At 49.9% G+C, this 24,822-nt stretch overlaps 2 protein-coding genes across 6 annotated transcripts in view; both read left to right on the top strand.

Annotated features, from left to right (window-relative positions):
* FAM120A (family with sequence similarity 120A) overlaps positions 1-5,473 on the top strand; it is a 56,943-nt gene extending 51,470 nt beyond the window's left edge. For all 4 annotated transcript variants that reach the window (XM_050904740.1, XM_050904741.1, XM_050904739.1 and 1 more), the window contains 2 exons: positions 726-822; positions 3,572-5,473. In XM_050904740.1, the coding sequence (XP_050760697.1) occupies positions 726-822; positions 3,572-3,883 (409 nt within the window). In that variant the 3' untranslated portion in view covers positions 3,884-5,473. The remainder of the gene's footprint in view (positions 1-725; positions 823-3,571) is intronic.
* A 14,469-nt stretch (positions 5,474-19,942) lies between these two features.
* Positions 19,943-24,822, top strand: part of PHF2 (PHD finger protein 2) — an 87,798-nt gene continuing 82,918 nt past the window's right edge. Inside the window, exon 1 of one of the 2 annotated variants that reach the window (XM_050904744.1) lies at positions 19,943-20,155. In XM_050904744.1, coding sequence (XP_050760701.1) covers positions 20,058-20,155 — 98 coding nt within the window. In that variant the 5' untranslated portion in view covers positions 19,943-20,057. The remainder of the gene's footprint in view (positions 20,156-24,822) is intronic. The other variant, XM_050904742.1, reaches the window with a different exon arrangement.

Raw genomic sequence — 24,822 nt, 5'->3', positions numbered from 1 at the left:
AAGGAAGTTGAGTTTCTGCAATTGATGGCATTAAAATAGTTTTAGCTGAGTGAAAGTTTGTTTTGATCTGATCTAATCTTTATTGAATCAAATCAAAAAGCCACCACCTGATGTGTCCTGGTTGGAAGCCGCCATTTGAAAGCATCCAAACTTGATAAATTGCTACATGTCAGATATGGCTGAAGCCTCCTTTTTTCCCCCTCCGGTTCTTGGATAATTTTGTATTCTCCCATCAAAACTGAAGCAATTTTGTATTTTACCTTCCTTTCTTTTATCTGATTTCATCTGTCTAGCATGTTTATACAGGGGAAGTGTTATTAAATGGGAGAAATGGCCTTATAAATGGTTCAAATTGCTTGCGTGTTTTTTTAAGGTGAAAGTATTTTGAGCTCTGTTTTTAAAGCGCTGTAAGGATAATTTGACACTTTGAAAATGTTTCTGCAAAGCTTGAAAGTACTCATTTATTGTTTCTCTAGAAGTGAAACATAGAAATAGTGATTTTATTGCTACGAAAACAAAAGGTTTGTTAGGTTTCATACACTTGCAAGCAGTAGAACCCTGTAATTCTGAATTAGTCAGTCATATTGCTTCTTTAAAGAAATGTAAATGTTAGTCACTAGACAGTAAAGCTAGAAAAAAAAAAATTCCAGCAAAATAAAATGTAAAGTAGTTTTAAACAAAGCTGATGTGTATTTTTCTTTCTTCCTTTTCCTCAAAACTTACAGGCGTCCTAGAGGAGTTATTTCCACTCCAGTGATAAGAACTTTTGGAAGAGGCGGAAGGTACTATGGGAGAGGTTATAAAAGCCAGGGAGCAATTCAGGTAATAAAGCCATGTGCCTGACTTCAAAACACTCTGGTTTACAGGCTAGTATGGTATGGACTTCCAGACCAGCTCATATTGACAAGCACAACTTAAAAGTATTTCTTACAATGATCTTGCCTCCGTGTTGAAGCTGTAAGCTGCACAACCAGTGATGGATGACAGGCTAGTGTTGTATCTCAATTGTAAGCAAACTTTGGTTATGAAGACAGACATGGAAAAATGTATTTTGATATGAAGGCTGTCTAAACAGCCGTGGGAGTAGAAGAAAATTTAGGAAAATGGGAGAAATACAAAGCTGAAACGAATTAGCTGTTTCTGTTCCCGCCCCCACTCTTTCCCAGTTTCTTTTCTGGGACCACGGTCCAACCTCCTGAAGAAAAGTTAGTAGCAGTAGAAGGACCTTTGCTGCTGCTGCGTGGCTCCAAATATAAGAACTTACTCTAAACTTTTAGGACATAACAGGCCAATCTTTGCCCCCATGAGCACACAGTTTCATTTTCGGTGACAACATATGAAGCGTCTGTGGATCGTGGTTTTTGGTTTTTCCATGGATCCTTTAAATATAGCTGAAGCAAACTGCTGTTTCGTATTAAATGCCAATTGCTTTAGAGTTATGTTTTCCTCCCTTTTCCATTGTTCTTGCTGCTATGCAGTTTTGAATGTTGATGCAAGTCCCAGTGGTAATGGGTGAGTGGGTAGTAAATAGGTGGAAAACTTTCACAATAAATACATCATATGGATGTGCAATTTGTCATGGAGACATTAGTATATAAGAGTAGGGGGATGTTTGCAGGTATCAGACAGTAAGAGAAGGAATGTTCTCCAGCGGATAATGAAGCAACTATTAACTTCAAGTAAAACTTGCTGTGTTCTGGGTGTAAAAATTCAAATACTTCTCTTCCTTGTTAAATTTCTGTGTACACAGATTATATATGTCTACAAATGTACCTATGTATTTGAAGCTTTACATCTTTAAATAGAAGAGAAACCACTATGTTAATTATATAGTATCTAATTTCCAAGTACCTTAACCTATGAAGTAAAGGAAGCCCTGAAAAGGAGCTCCCAAATATTCCGGGCTTACTACAGGTTTACATATGTAAATGTAGTTGAGATAGTACCTGTAGGTGGATGGTAGATAGTCTTGACAGTCAGCAAGTTTGGGTATTCACATTTTTACTAATGATACGTAATTTGGATGGTAAATACTTGTGATCACAAGGATCCGGGTCTAAAATTGTGCCTGTGATAGGGAGAAGAAAGATAAATGGCCTTTTCTATTGACTGGTCCCGAGCTCATTGGATTTTACGGTCATCAAGTCACTATACGCCAGTATCTGTTCCTTTTACAGGAAAAGAAAAAAGGTGAATTAAAATGCATGTGACAGGGAGAACTTGGGAAACTTAATGCATAACAAGTAGATTTTGATACCCAGTTAAGACTAACTGGCGACAGTGTCCTTCCCTGTCCTGCAAACCTGGGCAGTTCAGGAAAGAGTGCCTATGCAGGGCCAGATTCAGACATGCGTATTTATACACCAAGTGAGATCCTCCCTGCAGTGGCTTTATCGATACTCGTTATGAGGCGATACGAAGAAAGGTTGGAGAATCTGACTGAAATAAGCAATTTGTATTTATCAAACATAACAGACATGCCTATTTTTTCACAAGATGACACCTTTCACTCTTGTTCTGGAAAGAAACAAAAGCATGTATTTGATCTAAAGCTTAACACTTAGTAAAGCCTGTAAAGAAGTACATTTACACACATGTGATAAATATTCATTGTCCTCATATGCCAGTCATATACCTATGCAATGTTACTGCAGAATTTTTTGTGATTTTCTGGATAACAAGGTTTGTGATCCTGACGCTAGAGAACAACAGTTCTTACTCACCTGCAAGATCTTTCCGCAATTCAGAAAAGTACTAACCATGCTGTTTGTAGTATGTAAAAATTAAGATTATTACAGTATGAAACCGTTTGCCATTGTTTGAGGTGTATAAGATGTGCGTATCTTAAGTCATTTCTTAGTACTTGACTTTGTTAACGGCGTGACAGATAAGTACGTTGCTTCTTAGCAACCCAACCTACTTGTTTTGGTTTGTTGTTTAAAGCCTATTGTGTTTCTGGAACACTAAGATTCACTGTTGCAGAGACTTTAAATATACGTCCTAATGCTGCATAAATCTGTTTTTTATTGCTATACTCAGTCTTGTAAGATTCTACTATATGCTTTTCGTATGAAGTCACTTTCCTAGTGTCAGAAGCATATAGACTAGTATAGATAATATCGCATGGTACTTTGGCACTTCTTTAAAAATTGTCTGAAAAAAGTTTTGGTTTGTATTTGAATAACATGTAATCATATCATTAAATTATAATGTATATGAACCAAGAAGCAGAGTTAAGCTGTACCTTGATTCTCAGTTTTGGTGTTTCCAGATGTTTATGTAGCTCTTACATTGTGAAAGAACTGCAGCATCAAAGTTAGAAAGGGCATTTGACCACAGGAGCATCAGAAGGCATGGCTAGAAGGCACTCAGAAATACTGCAAATTCTTTCTCATCTGTGCTGTGCTGTTTATTTTTGTATGCCACTTCTTATTTCAGCAGTACATAATACGCGGTATTCGCTTGTGATACTTCTGCGCGCTGCATGCTGCCTATTACTAGTGTCGTTGTAACAGATTGTAAATGTATAGCAGTGGTTTTTCAGTAATTTTCTTCTTTTTTTAAAAAATAGGGCAAACCTCCTTATGCTGCTTCAGCAGAAGAAGTAGCCAAAGAACTTAAGTCAAAATCAGAGGAATCTAAATCCTCAATTGTGTCTTCAGATGGATCCCTGGCTGAAAATGGAGTTGTGAATGAGGAAAAACCAGCTTCCCAGATGAATGGGAATACAGGAGACATCAGGGCTTCCAATCAGTCTGAAAGTGCCTTGAGTAATGACTCTAAAATGTGCAATACAAATCCTCACTTAAATGCACTAAATGCAGACAGTGTTTGCCATAAAGATGATACTCTTGAGGCCACTGTCTTAAAAAAAGAAGAGTAAACTTATTTTTTATAGAGGGTGAAGGATGTTGGGAAGGGTCAGGATTAGGAATATCTGGAAAGAAAGAGAGCCTACAGTTACGTACATTTTTTCCTTTCCGTAAGAGAAAAATGAGGACTTTGGAAATTCGGATCCCTCTTTGATGTCAGAGATTTAAACAACACATTTTTAGTTTTAACCAGTTGTAGTCAAAATGCTACAATAAAACAAAAAAGAAAGAGAATGAAGAGCATTTGACTCCCGCACTTAAAATGAAGTATACATAAAGTTTAAACTGGTTATGACAAAAGCTTGTAGTTTTGTTTTTTGAAATATAAAGAAAACAAATTTTGGCAGTCTTTAAGTATATATAGCTTAAAATATAATTTTTAGTACTTGGCACCATATGTATGCCATTATATTTGATTTTGCATTACTGTGTCACAATAAAGCTTTCTTTAAGGCTTTGATTTCATGATTATGGGGGGAAAAAGGCACAACCACAGTTTTTTCTTTCTTAAATTTCATCACCGTTGATGTGGTTCTTTTGTGTTAAAATGTGCAAACTATCGAAACTAAAAATTATAGAGTAATATTGCAGTTCTGCTGATTTTAAATATACATCATACATACTTTACAAGCAAGTTAAATGGAGATAAACTTGAAATCATAGAAGATGCAAATGACCTTTCAAAATAAACACAATGTGTTCTGAAACTTTTTGTGACTAATACCATGCATCCGTGATCAATGAACTATGTGGTTTTGAATCAGACGTAGACCATTAGTACTACTATTTGAGCTAAACTTCTGCATGGTTCATAATTTTTAAAGTGTGTAGTTAATATTATGCATGTTATTGTCCTCTTTCTTCCATTCTTACAAGTACTGTGCCCATTTGCAAAACAAAAAGCTAATAATCAGTAATAGTCCTATAAAAGATGTTAACTATGTTTAGTCATTGACTGATCTTGCTCTAACCTTAAAATTTTGTGATTATTGACCTCTGTTGCATTTATTCTAAAACTTAAAAAAAAAAAAAATTATCTAGCCGTTTTGAATATCAACGTTACCCTGGTGTACTCATTGCTGTATGCATTATTGTTCTCTGTTGCTGTTTTATGCCTTCATATTAGCAAATATGAAATTCTGTGAAAAACAAAAAAAAAAGCTTTGATCTTCAAAAAAAAAAAAAGTACCCCCCTTCTGTAGCAGGAAACAAATGGCTTGTTCTTGAGAACTTTCCCATCAAGAATTTAGTATAAGCAAATATACCTGTATCATTTTGATGTTTTTGTTAGTGTTTCCAAACTTAATGTACTTCAAAATCAGAATCATTTCTTTATATTCGTTTTCATATAATTCTCCTGATGCTCTTCATCACACATTAGTGATCAGAAATGAGGTGTAATTCCCCATTCCCTGCCCGCAAGAGCTAAGTAGGTATCTTAATGTAAGTTGAAGGGAGTTCTGCCCCAACTCATGGATTGTGCAAGAATGAACTACTGTTGGGTTTGATTGGTTGTAGATGGATTGTGGTGTGGTGTATTTGAAGGCTATTGAATGCAACTTACAGTGCTTAATAAAAATCTTTATTCTTTTAGTATAAAATACTGTATGCCTTTTTTGTCAAATATTTTTTTAATTAACATGTTGTAAATAAAAGTTTTCCTATGCCCAAATAAAGTGGTTGAGTTAGCAGACTACGTGATGTCCTCCCGAAAGACGGAGAAGGAAAACACAGCCTTTGCACGCTGCCGCCGTTGGGGGATGCCGCTCTCGATGGGAGCAATGCTGCGTCCTTTTTATTTGATGCAGCTCCTTCAGATGTCCACGTTTAAATGCGAGATGGTTAATAAGAGGCAAATAAGACAGAGATAACAGGGGCAGCTGTTTAAAGAAGAAAAAGACCAACCCCAGGTGCTCGCGGGGTTTGAAATGTCTGGTGATCGACAACGCCTGTATCTCAGCTCCTCGTAGCTGAGAATAAATGACTCCGATATGCGGGAGTTTTCTCTACGTCGTGGGTCATACTGACATAACGTGAGGAGTTACAAATCTGTACCTTGGTTGATATCAGGAGAGCTTTTTTTGTCTGGGCACAGCCTTACTCTCTGCTGTCTCTGAGCGTTCATGTGTTTACTCGGGTGCCTGACACACGTCGTTCAAAACAGGCTTGCCCTGAGCCTTTCTGATCGCGCCTCGTGCCTGCAGGAGCGGGGGTAACAGCTCCGCGCGCGGGGCGTCGGTGCCGTTTATAGCAGCACAGCTGTGTTTTGTGCAAATGACGGCGATCGCTCTTCCTCTCTCCTTCCGAAGCCTCACAAGCTGGAGAGGAGCGGTTGTGCTGGTGTCACGGCAGCTATCTGGGGCATCCCGCTGTCGAACTGTGGTGGGACCATGTCCCTTCCTACCCTGCCCCGATGCAGTGGTACTCGCCCCATGTCAGAGCTTGTCTATTCTGGAAATATTATCCAACCTCTTCTCCCGGTGAAGGTTCAAGGCACCGATTGCCCTCTTTCCCAGCAGTTTCACTTTTCTAGCGTAACCTGGTCGCTGGCATGGAATAAAATCCACAAAAATAAACGCGCAGGGGAGGTTTCGTCAATGTGCCACGTACTGCGAGTGTAATGACTTCACTCCTTTCCTCAACGTAACTATGCCAGCGAAATTCTTTCATGGGCAGCCAAAGTGTGACAAGCCATCCGCACAAGTGTGACTAAAATTAGGACGTGAAAGTACAGCAAGTTAACTAGTTCATTGGCCCAAATGTAAGGGGCTGCATTTACTTTTTCCAGAAATTATGGTGAAAAAGTTTGGCTTGCATGATGTATGTGTACTTGACCCGGAGCACGCATTTTCTTCGTGGCCCATTTAAACCCCTGCCGGCGCCCCGGAGAGGCTGAAACCCGGCTCCCTGGGCAGAAACTACTCTGGGGCAGGAGGAGGATGAGCCTTCAGCTGTTAGTAGCTGCTAGCAGAAGTAGCGGCGGGGACATCTGACAGGTACCAGAGCTCCCTGCTTCCCTGACTGGGAACATCGCTCTCAAACCCAGAACCAACAGCGGGGTTGGTTTTTTTGCCCTCTGCCATGGGTGCATGCGGTTCAGCAACCGAGGGTGCGGCTGGGGCAGCGGTGGGTGCTGTGGGGCTGAGCAGGGACTGGCAGGCTGCGGGGAACCGAGCGATACTCTGTGAGTCTGCACCCCTCGGGGGCAAGCACGGGGCTGCCTGTCGTCCCTCCTGTCCCGAGCAGCTTCCTGCAGGAAGTAAGATGCGTTTTGAATTAATTTAGCCCTCTTCCAAGGAGTTAAACTGACTCTGGAATGGGGGATCCTACGGAATGACGAGGTATTGCCTGAGCTTGCTCCTGTAGAACGCCTTGCACACGTGAGTTTATACATCAGCAGGTATGTTCTGTTATGCCCGATGTTTCATGGATGTTTTTAATGTGCTAATTAAAATAGTTAACATCTTCTAATCATCAATTATCTATGTGTAGACAGGTTGCCTGCATCCCCTGTAACACTACTGTGCACGGCTGTTTGACAGCAGCTCGGCGCTGAGCCTGGACGTGTTGATGCTGCTGACTTGGGTTTTGCTGGTGGTCCCCTCTAGCTGCGGTCATCTCTGCTGCCGGTCCCCGCTGGGATCGGGAAGCAGGGGGGCTGCAGCGTGCCTGCTGCAGGGGGGCAGCCGGGGGTTAGGAAGGTTTCCTGGTAGCGACCCAGAAAAAGCTCCGGGGCACCGAGCGTGGAGGCTGAAGCCAGGTCCTTGCCGTGCAGCAGGTCTTTGCATCTAAGCACGGCCCTGCGGGTGCAGCGTCTGGAATAGGTGGCCAAGGGCGGAGGGGCTTAGCGGTATTTGTAAAGGCCAAAGGGCTCTACGAGAAGTGAGCCTTTTTATTTCTAAAGGGAAAACCGGTACGAATAAAGATGATGGCTCTCAGACCTCTCGGCATAAAATAGAACAGAACAGAACAGAATGGAATAGAATAGATTATTTCAGATGGAAGGGACCTACAGCGATCATCTAGTCCAACTGCCTGACCACTTCAGGGCTGACCAAAAGTTGAAGCAAATTATTAAGGTGTCGTGGTTTAACCCCAGCCGGCCACTAAGCACCACGCAGCCGCTCGCTCACTCCCCCCCCACCCCTGGGATGGGGGAGAGAATCAGGAAAAAAACCTCGTGAGTTGAGATAAAGACAGTTTAATAGGACAGAAAGGAATGAAAAACAATGATAATGATAATAATAATAATATGACAATAGTAATACTAAAAGAATTAAACTATACAAAGCAAGTGGTGCACAATGCAATTGCTCGCTACTCCTTGACTGATGCCCAGTTAGTTCCCGAGCTGTGATCCGCCCCTCCCAGCCAGCTCCCCCAGTTTATATACTGGGCATGATGTCATATGGTATGGAATATCCCTTTGGCCAGTTTGGGTCAGCTGTCCTGGCTGTGACCCCTCCCAGCTTCTTGTGCCCCTTCCAGCCTTTGTGCCAGCTAGGCAGGAGAAGCTGAAAAATCCTTGACTTAGTATAAACACTACTTAGCTACAACTAAAAACATCAGTGTGTTATCAACATTATTTTCCTACTAAATCCAAAACAGCACTATACCAGCTACCAGGAAGAAAATTAACTCTGTCCTAGCTGAAACCAGGACATAAGGGCATTGTCCAAATGCCTCTTGAACACTGCCAGGCGTGGGGCATCGACCACCTCTCCAGGAAGCCCGGTCCAGCGTTTGACCACGCTCTCGGTAAAGAAATGCTTCCTATGTGACTAATATGTCATTATCCATCTCCAAGACAAGAGTTAAACTGGGAGAATCGGCCGTTTGGGTGGGCACGTGTGGCCACCGTCCATCCCGTGCCCGTGGGCTTAGCTGTCAGCTGAGGGCAGAGCCCTGCTCGCCGCTCGCTTGCAAGCAACTAAAGCATCAACGGGCTCCTCCCTGGGCTGGCCTCGCTAATTGTTTAACTGTGTCGTTAATGACTAATAATGATCTATGTGTGCCACAGTCAATCACTTCCAGTGCGTTTTTTACATCCACTCTTCAGTGAGTCCTTAAACGCAGGCGGGTGGGCAATTACTGACGGCGGAGACGAGCCAGGGGCCCGCGGGTGTCCGTGCGGGGGGAGCCCAGCGCGGCACCCAGAGTGGTTTTCGTCCTCGGCTCCCGCACGTTAAGCGCAGCGCTGTGTTACGGACAGAGGAAAATGAGATTTAAGCGATTTGCTGGATGGTAAGTGGCCACGCAGCCCCCTCCCAGCAGGGATGGCGAGCGGCGGGGGCGAGGAAGCGCCGCGACCATTTTATTTCCTGCGCTCGCGGTTGTGCTATTTAAGGCGGCGGTTGCGTCGCTGGATGGCTGCGTCATGGGCCAGGGGGGCGTAAGGCTGCCCGAGAGAGCAGCCGCCGCCGCCGCGCTACGTTCCAGATCCTCGTTAAAAAGTCTTGAAGGGCTGAGCGTTTTCAGGGTAGTGACAAGCCCTGTGACCAGGAGAGTCCTGCAGCGGCCGACGGCCCGGGGGGCTGTTCCTACGCCCGTCAGTAAAAGGTTCGGATGACCCCTCGTGAGCGGGGTCCCTCGCATCGGTGCGCAGGACGGAGCCCCAGCACCCGGTCGCAGCGAGGACGGGGAATGGGATAGCGCAGCCATCGCTCCCGTGCTGTGAAGAGAGGAACAGTGAGATCGTGGGCACGTTTTTCAATGCAGTCAGTGCTTAAGAGCGTAATTATCCAGACCTGAGGCAGATTACAGCTCCCTCAGTGAAAGTCTGTATAATCCTTTTTATTGCACCGAAAGCCCATAAAACAACGAGAGCCGGGTCCGGTCATGCTTATCCGCTGGGTAAGAGCGCGCAGGCGGGCGCTGGCGGGTGCGCAGCCCTGGGGCATGGTGAGGTCTCCAGCGTCTGCTGCCCGCTCTCCTGGGGCAGCCCGGCCGCTGCTGGGTACCGCTCTCCCTGGGAGCTGGCAGGGCCGTGCTGTGGGTTGGAGTGTGATGGTTCCCAATGTCCCACTGGTGTCCCCCGTCCCCAGGACCTCCAACCCACCCGTGGGTGAATGTCTCAACAGCAGCAGCTCTCCCCGGGGGCGGCGTGAAGGGCCGGGGCCGCGCCAGCCGCAGGGATGCACCCCCACGGCCACCTGAACCCTCAGGATTTAGTAGCCCCCATCTCTAACTGTGACTACTACAAATTAATAAAGAGGGAGTTTTGCATTAATCATTCCCTAAAGACTGTTGTTTAAAAGAAAATACGTTGCTTAAATCTGCTTGATAACTTCAATGAAGCCAGTGGCAGTATCCATGCAGAGCAAGTGTGTAATTCCTTCCTGCCCATGGTTACAGCAGATGTTGCTCTGCTCCCCTCCGGGCACTGCCCCGAGCCTGGGGGGGTTATTGGTGACCCTTTTTTCCTCCTTATCGGATGAGTTATGGGGGCTACACCCTCCATTCCTCTGGGCCAGTGTGAGTGCCTGTGGCTGCTCCCGCAATCGCCTCCTCCAAACCTGGAAGAGTCTCTCCCCGGCTGCCTGATCCTCACTCGTGCCTCGTCCTAGACCTTGACCTGAACTGTGAGCCCGTGCTTTTCTCAACCTGCCATGCCCTGGTCCAGCACGCCGGGGCAGGAGGGGCCGCAGCGGCAGGAGGGGATGCCGTGGCAGGAGAGGACGCAGCGGCAGGAGGGGATGCCGTGGCAGGAGAGGACGCAGCGGCAGGAGGGGATGCCGTGGCAGGAGAGGACGCAGCGGCAGGAGGGGATGCCGTGGCAGGAGAGGACGCAGCGGCAGCACGTGGAGGATGCAGCACGTGCCAGCGCAGCCCAGCTGAGGGTAAACCCAGGGTCCCTGCACGGCCCAGAGCCCCGGTCCCGAGTTTTGCCCTGAGACCCCTCTCCTTGGACCAGGCAGAGGAGAGCGAGAAGCTCCTGAGCCCTTCCCCGGGGGCTTTGCCTTCTGATGGCAAAGCAGCAGGTAAGAGCTAAATACTGTTTCTTTTTATTTAATACCCAAGTAGAGGATGCTAATGTCATGAGGAATTCAGGGATTTTGGCAGGAAAAGGTGTATTTCTGAAAGTAGTATGGGATTGTAACCTGTCCTTGGTTTGGCATTTAGGCCTGGGGGCTCGCCGGTGTATTTTGTGAGATAAACGGCTGAAGGTGTGCCCTGGTTTCTGGTTGAAATCACAACTGTTCACACACGGCTGTGCGGACTAATACAGCAATTTAAAAAGACACGAGTGAAGGATGGAAACAAAAATATTAAGTAAAAGTTGGGCAAGGCACTACAGAAAAGCAGGAACGTCATAAAGTACTGACAACATTCAACTTAATTCATAGTGGTTCTGTTACAGCATTTGTAATAAAACGTAACATTGAGTGACCTGCTATCAGGCGTGTTAAATACCTGCTGGGGGCAGAGGGTGAGCGCAAAGGGTGAAGGACGCAGGCGAAGAGCCAAACCGAGGGAAAGGGGGAGGGAGAGGAACGAGGACCTGTGTGACTGCCGCGGCGGGGAAGGGACGGGACAGGACGGGACGGGACGGGACGGGATGGGATGGGATGGGATGGGATGGGAGCAGAGGGCCGGCCGGCAGGATGCTGAGCAGCTGCTGGAGGGTGGCGTTGGAGCCAGGCAGCTCCTGGGGGTGCCGGCGCAGAGGCGCAGCACCCATGGGTGCCCAGAGCCTCCTGGAGGGGACGAGGGCAAGGGCAGAAACCGTGGCCTGTGGGTCAGACTGGGCGAGCTGGCTCGCTGCTGCTGGGCTGGAGGTATGGAGGACACGCTGGGTTTTCATCAGCCTTTTCAGACGACGCATCGAGGTTGTGTCTCGGGGCGAAGTGTCAGCGGGTCTGTGGTCAGCAGCGGATTTTGCCGTTTGTTTCAGGCCAAGCAGCAGCTTCCCTGCAAAGCTCCGAGAAGCGTGTCCCCAAGTGTCATTTCTAGCAAACCTCGTCAATGCAAACGTCCTTTTGCGTCGTGTCTCTGTGTCAGAGTCACGTTCGTCCACCATTTAATTCTGCTTTATTTATACTCTGTCTTCTGTTTTATAACAGGCTCTCAGCAAATCAAAAGAGAAAAGTTATAAACACTTTGAAACTCTCTTTTACTTGGTAAGCTTCTGGCTTCTTTGGCTTCGTAAAAAAGGAGTCCTGATCCCTAATAGAACACAGCGGGGAGAGGCGAAATAAATGTGAATTAGACTGACAACAGCGATGGACTCGTGCGCATCTTCCTCCTTTACGAAGTTTCGGACTAGAAAATGCTTACGGTCCCGCTCGGACGACACTGTGTGAGAGATGGAGACAGAAGGCAGCTCCCAGCACGGCAGCGTGCTCTGGGTGAAAAATAACAAAAATCGAGTCCGACTGCCAAGTTATGAAACCTTGTTTACAAATGGTTTAAATGTTTATAAAAAACATTTTGCATGAGGCTCCACGGTGGCCACATAACTTGAGTAACCGTGGCCAATATCCTTTTTTAAATAGCATTTTTTGAAAGCTGTTGCCCGGGTTGGCAGCCTGCGTAGGCTGGGGAGAGCCGCGGCGGCCGAGCCAGCGACGATGCTCCTGTGCCCAGAGCTGCGGAGCGAGCCCTGGAGGAGCCTGGTATTTTCCCCCCCTGAACATGCCTTTTTCCCACAAAATGTGGCAACCAAGTACTGATTTCCAGAGATTGCAACTGAATCCCTTCTAATAGTTTTTCTACTTGCTGCATCTCAGCCCTCGTACCCGGTCAGTGACTCCTGGTCTTACGATGGCAGGGATGAGCAGTCTGGCTGGCCTCGCTTCAAGAACCAACTGTAAGAGAAAGGATTATTAAAACACATTTTAATACATTTTAACATGTTTTCCCCTTCTTTCTGCCTTTCGATTCTTTTTATCTGCAGCGCTGCCTGGGGACTTTGCTCTGGTTTTAACTTTGCATTGGCGCTGGTGTATTCAGGCCGTTGTTGCTGCGGGGCTCAGGCGTGGTTTGGGGGGGCTCAGATGTGGTTTGGGGGGGCTCAGATGTGGTTTGGGGGGCTCAGGTGTGGTTTGGGGGGCTCAGATGTGGTTGGGGGGGCTCAGGTGTGGTTTGGGGGGGCTCAGGTGTGGTTTGGGGGGGCTCAGATGTGGTTTGGGGGGCTCAGACATAGTTTGAGGGCTCAGACATACCATGCCGCAGATGAAGTGGGGCCTTTGCAGGGAAGGAGCGGAGGGGACCGCCGCTGCTCTCCCTCCGCAGATGAGTTTTGAGGGAGGTCTCCTCGCTGGTGCTGCTGCCGGCAGCTCTGCCCGCGCTTCGGCAGCTCCGGCTGCCTGGGGGAACGTCGCAGCCCCTCTCGCTGCCTGCGAGCTTGGTCACACTGGCGGCGGAGGTTATTATGGTTTGCCGGGGGGTTATTGTATCTGCTAATCTGGATTTACCGCTGCTGTGTACTGCCTAAATTGGCCGTTGCTATAGAAAACAGAAGAGTTTAACCAGGACTTAAGAAAGAGGCAGTAACTGGGGGTGGCATGAGAGGGATGTGCTGGGATATCACATCTTGGGTTTTTTGTTTTTTTAATGTAAATGACTATGAACACCGGTGCTTCAGAGGTTACATTTGCTCGCAGAGCCTGAAGAGGGCTGCCGAGCCTAACCCGCTTGTGCTCGATGGGGAGGAGCTGGTGGCGATGGGCAGCGTTCCTGGGGATGGAGTCAGGAGAGTGGAACACGTACACATCTTCCCTTTTTTTGTTCCTTTTTTTTTTTCCACAACCTCTATCAAAACACTTCCTAAGCACCGGGGATCTTCTAGTGTGTATGAAACTCAGACACTGAGCAAATGATGAGGATAGTATAATACCCGTGCTGGGAAGCAGCGTAACTCTTGGAGCACGTATGCAAACTCTAGCCCAGGAGCACCTTGTACGAAGTAAAGCCGATTCCTTAACGTCCTTGCACCGAGAAGCTCCGAGCGCGGCAGCCGTGGGCGCCACATGGGTGCTCGCTTCTGCGATTACAAGTGATTCTCAGGATGCGAGTGGTCCCCCCTTGATGCCACCCAACGCAGGCGATCAGGGCCGATGCAGGTTAAGGAGAGCGAGGGGTGGACCCCGCCAGCGGGCCCGGGGGTCTCGCAGAGCTCCCTTCACACCAGCCCAGCACGGTGATGGTCGCGCAGGGATGACCCCAAAAATAACAGAGCTCAGCGTTCCCTAACCACGGGCCACGATGTAAACCAGGACCGATCCCAGCCAAGCCATGGGGCTCCCCGGGGCGAGCAGCCCCGCAGACCCTCCCATCTCCCCCCATCTGTGCCAGCCCGTGTCTTCTGCTCCCTGCTGCTTGCTTCACCGTTGTGCAAACCTCCTGCCATCCTACTCCTGCCTTATTTTTGCTCTTCCAAATGAGGCTCTGCTGCCCTTTTAACTCCCCGGGTGCAGCCGGGAGGTGTACAGAGCTTTTGCTTTTTTCCCTGGCTCCCAGCATGGAGGGCATGGGCCGCTCCTCACGTCTATTTTTTTTTTATTTAAGTTATTCTCCTGAAGGTTACATTCAGTGAAGAACGGCACACATAACATGAATGGTGAGTGAAAAGACGTAGCCGACATGATACCTCTGCACGGGCTTTGAACTTGAGGACAACATTTAATGGAAATATTTCTGCTGCTGAAATAAGCGTTTGCTTCTGTCGCTGAGCTTGGTAAAATGTGACAGTTGTTTCACTGCTTCACCCCCTGCTGTAAAATACAGGCAAAAACCAGTTCAAAAATATTTCTTTACCCGATGTTCATTAAATTGTAGGAGGCTTTGGTTGCCAGGTCTTGGCAGTACCATGCCCAGCCGCTGCGTGAGGCAGTGCTGGGCAGTAAAGCAGGCTGGCTTTGCTCAGCCAGGGCTTCCTGCGGAAAGCACCTACCGACGCTGCCGCCTGACCCGAAAGGCTGCAGGGCATGGTCTGGGAGATGCCGCGAGGCCTCCGAAGGCTTTAATAGAGCACCGTTCAATCGCTCACAGAGCTGTGGAACAAATAACGCATTACGTGTTTTCAATATTAAATGCAACATGAATGTTTTAGACTCAGACCCATTTGCGCTCTTCCTTCAATTGCTTGCTCAGGTGCAGCGAACCAGGAGTAAGGCGCATCCCTGGGCTCATGGCGCGCCGCGAGGAAGCGGTTTTTTCCACTGCCGTAATACAAAGAAGTGCAGACGTGTTGTTCTTGGTCCTCTTTTCCCCCATATAACTACAGAAACATAATGACAAAGACATACCATGAAGAAGCTATGAGTCCACTAGCAGAGAGAAGGACTTCTGCCTGCTTGCTGACCTCAAACAGTCACCCTGCCTGATACCCACGAGTAGAACTGGTGCCAGCGAGTTACCGACGCTGCTTTCTCCTGCGCTGCCGGCTGCTTCCCGAGGGCAGGCTCCTGCCCTGTGCCCCTGCCTCTTCCCGTGCCCCTCAGGCTACGGCACGGCAGTACGGAGGGGGGGCTACTGGGAATTTTCTGACTTGCTACAATTGTTTTCCCTAAAAAATAAAATAAAATAATAAACTAATGAACTAAAATATCTGAAAATTTCAAATCTTACAAGAGAGCCTGATGCATTTTTATTGACACCCGATAGGATGGTCAAAGTTCAGGGTTTTGTCTATGTACCCTGTACGGATTCTGGTGACCGACAATAAATACAAAATTTTAACGTCAGTATGACACCGATGCCCAGTGAAGTAACTTCTCCACCTTGAGATGGCACGTGGCATTAGATTGCATGCCGAAATATAAGGCAAGAGAGAAGTGTTTAAGTGAGAAGGTGCATGTATGGACTGATAAATGCAGACTGCATTAAGAGTTATGAATACAAAATGAATTCAACTAGGTCTTTAAACTAATTTGTTACATGAAAGGCCCTTTTAAACCAGTCTCCTTTTGTGACTTTAACCATTTAAAATTAAAAATGCTGTTTACATCCTCGAAAGCCTTGCTTCAAACTGCATATCTCATTATTCCTCCTGGTTTGGGATTTGGGTTTACTTGGGTATTTTGTTACAGCATTCGAACTACCCTGTTTGTGTATTTACTGTAGGATTCCCCGTCGGACAGCCACGGGCTGATGGGAGCTGCTCACCCGTTTGTGCCGACCGAAACAGGACCGAAATAGGACAGTACGGTGTGGTGTGAGATCGAACCAACTACTGCACCAGGGAAATCCGGTGTCAGAGGGGAAAACTGGAAGGGATGTACGCTGACATCTCTTGCTGCAGCTCAGTGACCCCTGTTATTTCAAGGCTGGTTTCATAGCTAGCTTCTTTGCAAACATTTACTGAAAGAGTAGATATGGTCAAGGGGAAAAAAGATAACTTGGTTTACTTCTCCACAGTAGTATGGAAATAACTATGGGGACAATGTGTCTAAAGCTACAGGGCATCATAAAATAGGACCTTGTATATACCGCTGCAGAGGACATCTATAGGAAGAACACTACAAAATGGTAAGAAAAACTGGGGAGCTCAAAAAATGATAGCAAGCCTTCCCTCTGTGCTGAGGACCAAGCCTGAGCCCTTTCTGAGCCCCACACCAGACGTGGGACCGGAGGGCTCAGTGCTGTGAGCCGTCACTGTTCAAACTGCAGGAGCAGACGGAGGCTCTTCCAAAGTGCCCGCTTCAGGATGTCGCCGTCGGTGAGACTTCTGCTCCCGGGTCACTTAAATACTCCTGAAAAATCCCATCCTCTCCCGTGAGCTCCAAGATAGCAGCAGATCGCTTCGTGTGACGCAGCCCCTGGACTCCTAGCGCTGTGCCAGCCGGTGCAAGCAACGTCCAGCTGCTTACTGCCCGCAGGGTCTGCGACCACCACGCAGATGTTTTCTGGGTAGCCGTTTGGGCTTATGCTGCTGATTTTATTCCAATCGGTTTAAAAGTAAGTATCAAAAACTCACTTCAAAATTTCAAAAAAGTTAACTCAATGTTCAAATTACGTTTGGCTGAGGCATCTCAGCGTAGCTCCACCACTCACTCCTCCCCGCCCGCGAGCGGCCGAGCACCCTCCTTGCGTGGCTTCTAGATCGAAATACTCGTGGAGAAGTCAGGACAATGAGACAACCTCACCAATTAGTTTCTTTATCTGCTAATCCCTGGCAAAACGATTAGTAAGATGTCCGAGTTGCCAGAACAGAGCCACCGAGTCTTCCATAATTCGTTTCCGTGCAATATCGGCAACGTCGGCTCTTGCAGCCTCAACTTCAGATAACCCAACTGACTTTCCAGAGGAAAGGAGTAAAAACACTGACACTGCGAGCGCAGCTCTGCTGCGGGATATAACCATCACCCGAGGAGCAGCACGGGACAGCTGAGGAGCCTTGAACTGCTCCAGCCCCATTTGCAGAGGAGTGTCTGGCTACACCCTCGTACGTCCCAGCTGCCCTTTGTTGTGGTCACCAAAATCCCCGCGGCATTAAGAGGGTTTAGCTCACCAGTGGCTGCAGTGGAGACATGCTGACACTAGAATTTCGGGCGGTGCTTTGGAAATAGGACTGTTTTCATGGAGATGCTCGCGGGACTTGAGGAAAGGCAACGAGGATGTAATTTTTCACAGGTTGTACGGGCTTGGCGTGAGCAAAGCCCCTAAAACAACTGGGAGAGGGAGACGAGCACAGAACACGGCGCGATGAGCTGCTACGCTTGCAAGTGCTTCCGTGCGCCTTAAAAATTAAAATACTGGTTTTACCAAAGGAAGGCGGCACTCCAGCATGCATTTTGGGTGTGCAAAGGCATGAAGCCCAATTTCCCCATGACTGTCCCGTACCAAAGGGCATCAAATTCGCTGAATGCTCTGTTTAAACCCTGAGCTGAGACGGGCCGGTAGATGCACTCGGCATTGCTGAGCAGTGAACGGACTCTGTGAAGGTGCGTGCATCTCCCGCGATGGTTCCCAAGCCTTTCCTCCTCACCCTGCCTTACTCCCTAGACTTGCTCTTCCACTTTCTGGTTGAAGCTCCGAGCAATTAAAATCACGATAGATCAATTTAAACTTAAAAGAGGTCTGATTTTTAGAGGGCAGATACTTAGGCCGCTCAGCGTGAAGAAGAAAACAGGCCCCTTTGTGCGTCTCGAGACATTCAAAACATGTCATTCAAAACAACTGAGTCACGATTTAAAATGCAGGCCTAGAATCCTCCCCCCACATTACCACACCTTGAGCTATGTCAGAAATTTAATTTCACGCTTGTAAACATCCACAGTGGACCAGAGCATGCCATTTCTGGCGCTAGTTCAAAGGTAGCTCTGCACGAACACCGGCTGAAAGTCATTTCTGTGGCATGTAAATTCAGTGGGCAAGGCAAATAATTTTGACAGTCCCTCTTCAGGCGTCCTAGGCAGGTTCTGCCTATACCGACGACGTGTATCTCTGTAGAAAAACCTAGAATTGAAGCCATTTGGCCCCTTGAATTTCCCTTGTCCCCCACGGGTGATTTCGGAGGATTTTTGCAGACTGATGAAAAAAGGCAGAGAAACGTCTGTTCCCTCTTTTCGCTCTAAGATAAAGAGAAGATTTTTTTTTTCCCCTCTCAAATGAGGTGGATTCAAGACGCTGAATCCATCCTAACTGGAATTAAAATCACATCTCCGTTGGGATTCCCTTTGCGAGTACTTTGTAGGAAGCTCTCGCGCTTCTCAGGGGAGCGTGCCAGTGGCTATCGAACACTCTCGGGACAGAGATCCCCCCGAAATGCAGGTTTTAACCACCTTCGGAGTCTCGGCGTTGAGGCGGAGCGAGGTTCTGTGTCCTCAGTCTCGGTTCAAACTCGAGGGTTCCTCTTTTGCCTTCGCCGCCGCCGCCGCCGCCGACCCATCTCCGTCTGAGAGGAAGCCGGTGTCTGTGGGGATGTGCACTCTTGGGCTACGCGGACGTTATGCATGTAAGCAGCCCTTCACAGCCCATATCCAGCACCCTCCCGCTTTGATTTGGTCCTTCATGGGCACAAGGTACTTCTTTTCAGCTCTTTGGTGTAGCAGCCCTACTTGCAATGGTGAAAGGGCTGCCACGGGCAGAGGCGGGTAACTTTAAAAGCAGTAATATAACGCTACCCACTAAAAAGAAGGTCATTTTTTTTTTCTTTCTTAATGTAAATCAACACCCGTGCATGCTTACAGGCCCTTACCCGCCATCACCACCTAGACGCCAGACCGTCAGGGCGTTATTTCTGCTGGGAGGGCAGCACGATACTTACGGCGACTTTGAAGCGTGCCTGCTCCGCGACGGCTTGTCATTAAAAGCGGGCTTTTGTGCTTCGCTCTTGCCAGACCCACATTTAGCATCACCCCGCGCTGTATTTGCGCGGAGGGGGGGTGCAAGCACCGCTCCCCCCGCTCACCGACGCCGGGGTGTCCCGTGTGTCGTCGTCCCCCCCCCCCCCCCCCCCCGCATCGCTCCCACCGCCGCCCCGCTGCCAGACCCCCCCCCCCCCCTCCCCGAGGTGTGTGTGGAAGGAGGGGGGACACGGAGGAGCAGAGCCGCGCCCGGGCCGCTTGCTTTAAAAAACTCCCTCCTGGCAGCCAGGCGGTATCAAAAACATATCCTCCCCCCCCCCCAAAAAAAAAAAAAGCCCCCCGCGCCCGCCGCCGGCAGCGCTCACCCTCCCCGCCGGCCGCTCCGCCGAGCCCCGCCGCCGCCCGCCGCCCGCCCCGGCCCCAGCCCCGGCAGAGGAAATATTGCAATGTTGCAAGCTGACGTAAGGACATTACAAGGAAAGGGCTACATTTCGGAGTGTTTATGAAAAGCCTCGGTACTGTACTGTCACCAGGGGGCACGCAATAGAATGCATTTCGCCAAACATTTTGAATAATAATCATTTAACAACAACAACAACAAAAAAAAGCCCCAGTCCGGTCGGCGCTCGCAGAGCCGAAGGAACCATGCAGCCAAACTTTGGGAAGCCCTTTATTATTTTTCTGACATTGCTCGCCCGCCCTTGAGGAGCCGTAATTGCATTATCTGATTTTTTTTTCTCTTTTTCCCCCCCCCTCTCCTTCCCCCCCCCCCCCCTTCTTTTCTCCCTTCTCCCCCACCCCGTCTCCTCGACATTGCAAATTCGCTGCCGTTTCGGCAGGAGCAGCAGCCGAAGCGACCCCGCGGCAGGAGCCGCCGCCAGCCCCGCTCGCTCCGCTCCTCCGGGCGTCCAGCCTTGTTTTGAAGGGAGCTAACATGGCGACGGTGCCCGTCTATTGCATCTGTAGGCTGCCCTACGACGTAACCCGCTTCATGATCGAGTGCGATGCCTGCAAGGACTGGTTTCACGGCAGGTAACACAAAGAGATCGGGCCTTTCCCCCCCTTTCGCCGCGGTCCCGCCGCCTTTCGCCGCCTTTTCTCCGCCGGGCAGCGCGGGGGAGAGGCGCTGCCGGAGCCGCCGCCGTGTGCAGTTTTCCAACAGGCCTTTTTGGAGAGGAGGAGGAGGAGGAGCCACTCTGCCCCCGTCTCTCGCTCGCTCTCTCCCCGTTGTATTTTTTGTGTGTGTGTGCGTGTGTTTTGTTTTGTAAATTTTGCTGGATTCCCCGCACAAAGCTTCCCCCCCCCCCCCCCCATCCCCGGGGCTCCGGTGTCACCGGAGGGAGGGGGGGGGCCATTGTGCTTTCCTCGGGGAGGGGATCGTTCCCGCCGGCCGGCTGGGCGATGGCAGCGCGGCGCGGCGGCGGGCTCTTACGGCCGGGATGTTGTGTGTCCCGCGCCGCCCTCCCCTCGGCTCCACACCGCTCCCCTCACGGAGACGGGGCCCGCGGCGGCGGGGGGCCCGGCCGCGGCACGCCCGGGGGCCGGGGCGGGCAGGGGGAGCGGCGGGGGGGGGGTGCCGCGGCGGCGGAAGACGGGGCTCCGCCGCCCTGTCACCGGGCTCCGGCGCCTGGCGCGGCGGGCCGGGCCGGCCTCTTGGCCGGGGAGGATTCCGGGCAACCCCCCCCTCCCTCCCTCCCCAGTCCTCCGCGGCTCCCCGGGGCGGCGGGAGCGGGGAGGAGCGGGGCGGGGGGCAGCCGGGGTGTTTCCCGGCTGACAGGGTTACTATCGCCGCGCCAGCCCTGCGGCTTAACCCTTGGCGGGGCGGGCCGAGGGCTGAGGGGAGCGCGGCGGGGCCCAGCTCCGCACCCGCCCTGGCGGAGGGGCGGCGGGCGAGGGGAAGCCCCTCCGCGCCGGGAGAGGGGAGCCGGGCGAGGCGGGAGAGCGCCTGCCCTGAGGCGGGGAGGGCCGGGCGGGGAAAGACCCCGCTCGCCCAGAGCCCGCCCCTGAGCCCGGGCAGGGCACCCCCGCCCCGCGGGGAGGCGGCCGGGGGGACCTCCGCCGCCCTGCCGCGCCTCACGGTGGGCGCCGGGCGCCTCCCCGGCGGCCCGGGCAGGGGGGCGGCTGCCCCGACCACCACCACCACCGCCCCCGGGCCGGCCCTGTCGCCGCCGCCGAAGCGCCCGAGGCCGGGGCCTGCCGTAGCGGCGGCGGCCGCCGGGCGGGGGGAAGCGGCGGGCGGCGGCGGCGGCGGGGGAGGGGGAGCCTGAGCAGGGCGGGCCGGGGCGGAGGGCTCTTCTTTTCGGTTCTCTTCTCCCCAAACCGTCCTCACGGAGCGCCGGTGCGGCAGACAATGGGAGGGTGGCCGCGCTGGAGTTAAGGCGGCCGGGCGCAACTTCAGGAGCATGTATTATCATTTTCTTCCTCTGTGAGAAACGGGGAAGCTGGTGACTGGAAAGCCGAGAACATTAAAATTCACCGAATTGCCCGGGAAGTGGCTTCGGCACCGTCCTGCGGGCAGGCTGCGGGTCCCGGAGAGCTGCGGCGGGGGCGAAGGGGAAGGTGCCGCGTCCCGAGCGGCTCGGCGGCGGCTGCCTCCAAGCCGTGGATGGGAGATGATGGAGAAGCGGGGGTCTTTGAGGGGCTGTCAGCCAGAGGAGGGTCAAAGAATAAACGACCAGACATGTACCGCACCTGCGAGACATACCGGAGGGTGACTGTGACGGAGGGGAAGGTGGAAGAGGAGGGCAGCCGTGCCGGCAGGCTTTTCTTGCATCGGGTGTTACGGAGGAGGAGGATGGAGCGTTACTGGCTTTGCAGCACTTCTCCATGAATGATAAAAGTGTAAAAAGTGAAATTAAAATCTGGTAAATCACCTGGATGAGCGCGGTTTATGACAGGTATTCAGTGAGGTTAAACTGTAACTCTTTCATTTTGACCAGCTCCGACAATTGCCTCAAAATAGTTGATGGAGGAGGTGAAGGCAAGAGGCACTGCCTGCTGCCGTTGCGGTTCACAGATGCCCGAGTAGGCCCTGGGTCAGCTGCAGCTCTTCCCCAAAACCACCCGTGCACACAAAAAAATAGTGAAGAAACTTCACTGTGGCATTAGGGATGATGTTCTGCCATTTATTTAAAAAGCTGTGTAGAAACATGAAGCAAAATACTGAAACAGATGGTTCTAGTGCCAGTGTTGACGGTGGGGTGCTCTACATGCACCCTGATTTAGAGGCTGGAGAGGAGCTTTAAGTGTTGTGTGCTTGAAACTTGGAAAATTTAAGAACATGAAAAAAATTAAGATTTTCATGCAAAGTGGTGATAGAGTGGATTCGTGAAAAGGTAAACAGCAAAAGGAGTTAAGCTGCCTGCGTATGGCAGTGAGTTTTGATTAAAACTGATGAAAAGATTAGTTGTAACTGATCAAGAAAATGATCATTTTGTGGGCAGCTCGGGGGCAATATCGCGTGCACGCACAAAGAAAGGTATTTCATTTTGTGGTATAAAGGGACAGAACGGAATTGCAGCTCTGTTGCAGGGGCGTTGTACCCTTTTTGCTCAGCTCACGGGAGCATCCAGAGATGGATTTCAAAGTAAAGAAAACTGAGGAGGAGGAGACTTCTCAACCATGCCAAAACCTAAGATAATTGTATTGGAGAAGTTCGTTGAGTGATTTAGTAGAAAACAGCTTATATATGTCCCTGTTTGCTTTTGTCGGTATTGTATGAACAAATAAAGAAAAAGAAAAATCAGGATTTAGTTGTATAAAATTGTCCTGTCTCTCTCCTAGACACTCAAAGCACTCGTAGTGTTAATGTTTGTATGGAAACTGCTGCAACCAAAAATAAGCAAGTGTGCAAAGCTGCATACCGTCAAGGAGGCTTGCCCAGTTTTTTAATCGTTTAATCATACTTATGTCTCTTTTTAACATGACATACAGTGTGCATTTCAGGGAAAAAAGTGTCATTTCTATTTTGGTTTTGTAGAAGCAGATCAGGTGTTTTCATGCTTCCTTTCTGACGGTAGTTTCCAAATATTTAAAGAAATGTTTTTCATGGTTTTATTCACATAGCAGTCATAGTCTCCCTTGCATCTGAGGTTGGGTAACATCTCTGCGGCAACTTCAGCAGTTCCGATGGTAAATTTATATTAAGAAAACATCAAACGTATGTTAAACTTATTTAACGCAGTTTGGAAGTTGGAAACGGGGAGATGGAGCCATCGCCACAGGTCGGACGAGCGTTCTCCAGACCACCGCCGAGTACTCGGCAGCTTGCTGATGTGCCAGTGACTACCGTTTGGAAGCCACTGCTCTGTGTCGCTTCCCGATACAAGTGCCAGAGGGATGGCTTCGGGGTTCTCCGGGGCTTTTAGATATCACTGATGGTTTTTACTATCTCTTTCAGGGAGGATTTCTCTTGTGAAGCGGTGTTAGATCTTTCCATAGAAATCGTTACTTAATCCTGAGAAACGTCCAGGTGGTCCCTCGCTGCTGGATCTGAGCTCCTGCGTGGCGGGGAAGGCGGCGCCTCGGAGTGCTCGCTGCTCTTGCCTGGGCGCCTGTCATCATTGCGGTCTTAGGCCTGCACGCGGTGAAGTTGCTGCATTAGACCGTATGCCTGAGCTGATGTATACGCCTGATAGGTTTCTTCTGATAGACAAAGATTAGGCATCCGCGTTGGTTTTGTAGGTCAGTAGCCTTTGGTAGTCTTGCCTGTGTGGTGTTGCTGGTCTACAGGAAGAAAGAGTAAAGAACTTGCCATCGTTAGCTCTGTTCCTTTCTTTCTGAAAGCTTTCTGAGCCCCGCTGTTATGACTCCCTATGTTGCCCATCATCGGAGACCCTTGGACACTGTTGATGAAGCGTGTTGAGCTATGGAGCCACGCGTATGTTCGCAGAACGCTGTTCGTGACTTCTCGTTAGATTGAGTTTCAATCATTTCCGTGCTTTCCATTTGCCTGAGGAGCTCGAGACAAGCAGCTTGAAGCTCTGTCTGGAGAGGATGGAGATGATCTTACAGGCAAAAGGAAAATAACACTAAAGCAGACAGTGGGGTTGTTTGACTCCTCTTTTTGTGAAGACTGTACGTTCTTTGATGTGGCTGTTTGGTCTAATGAAATCCCACACACCTCAAGTGCTTCTCGTCCTTTGCTGTGAAAAGCCAACCTCGGAGCTCCATCCTTTCCTGGCTCCTCCATCGTTATGTCGTAGTACTCCTGTGTTATGTCCTCCCCTCTTGGGTCCCTTCCTGATGAGGGGGTCCTGGCGTTGTTCCGCGTGTTACCGAGCAGCAGGACTGCAGGCAGTAGCAATAGTGGGGTTGTAGGTACCCCTCTGCTGTAAAGCCTGTTGGTATGGGAGATGGCTCTTTGGACTTGGAGAGGGCCAGGAGAGGAGGAGGAGGGGGTTGCATCGTGTGCTGGTGGATGAAGAAGCTGAGAATCAGGAGATGCCCAGGTAGTCACTCTGCCACCTCGTCTGTAGGCCTGGCCGGACAAACGGCTTTGTGCGGGCAGTGCTGCAGGCTGAAGGAGATGTTTTCTGTGCCGTGTACTGTGCAGGCTTGCGTTAGATGATGTGGGACAAGGTGGTTCACCGGCTCGGTGGAACAGTTTGGCCAAAGCACGTTACACCTGTGCTGTGTGAAGAGCCCTGCCTTCTCCTCTGCCTCTAGGTAATGATGCTGGTCATGATCTATGAAGCTGC

This window comes from Gymnogyps californianus, chromosome 13 (assembly GCF_018139145.2).
Source record: "Gymnogyps californianus isolate 813 chromosome 13, ASM1813914v2, whole genome shotgun sequence".
Taxonomy (NCBI): Eukaryota; Metazoa; Chordata; class Aves; order Accipitriformes; family Cathartidae; genus Gymnogyps; species Gymnogyps californianus.
The sequence above is the reverse complement of the archived record's forward strand: the minus strand, read 5'-3'. Positions and strand labels throughout refer to the sequence as shown.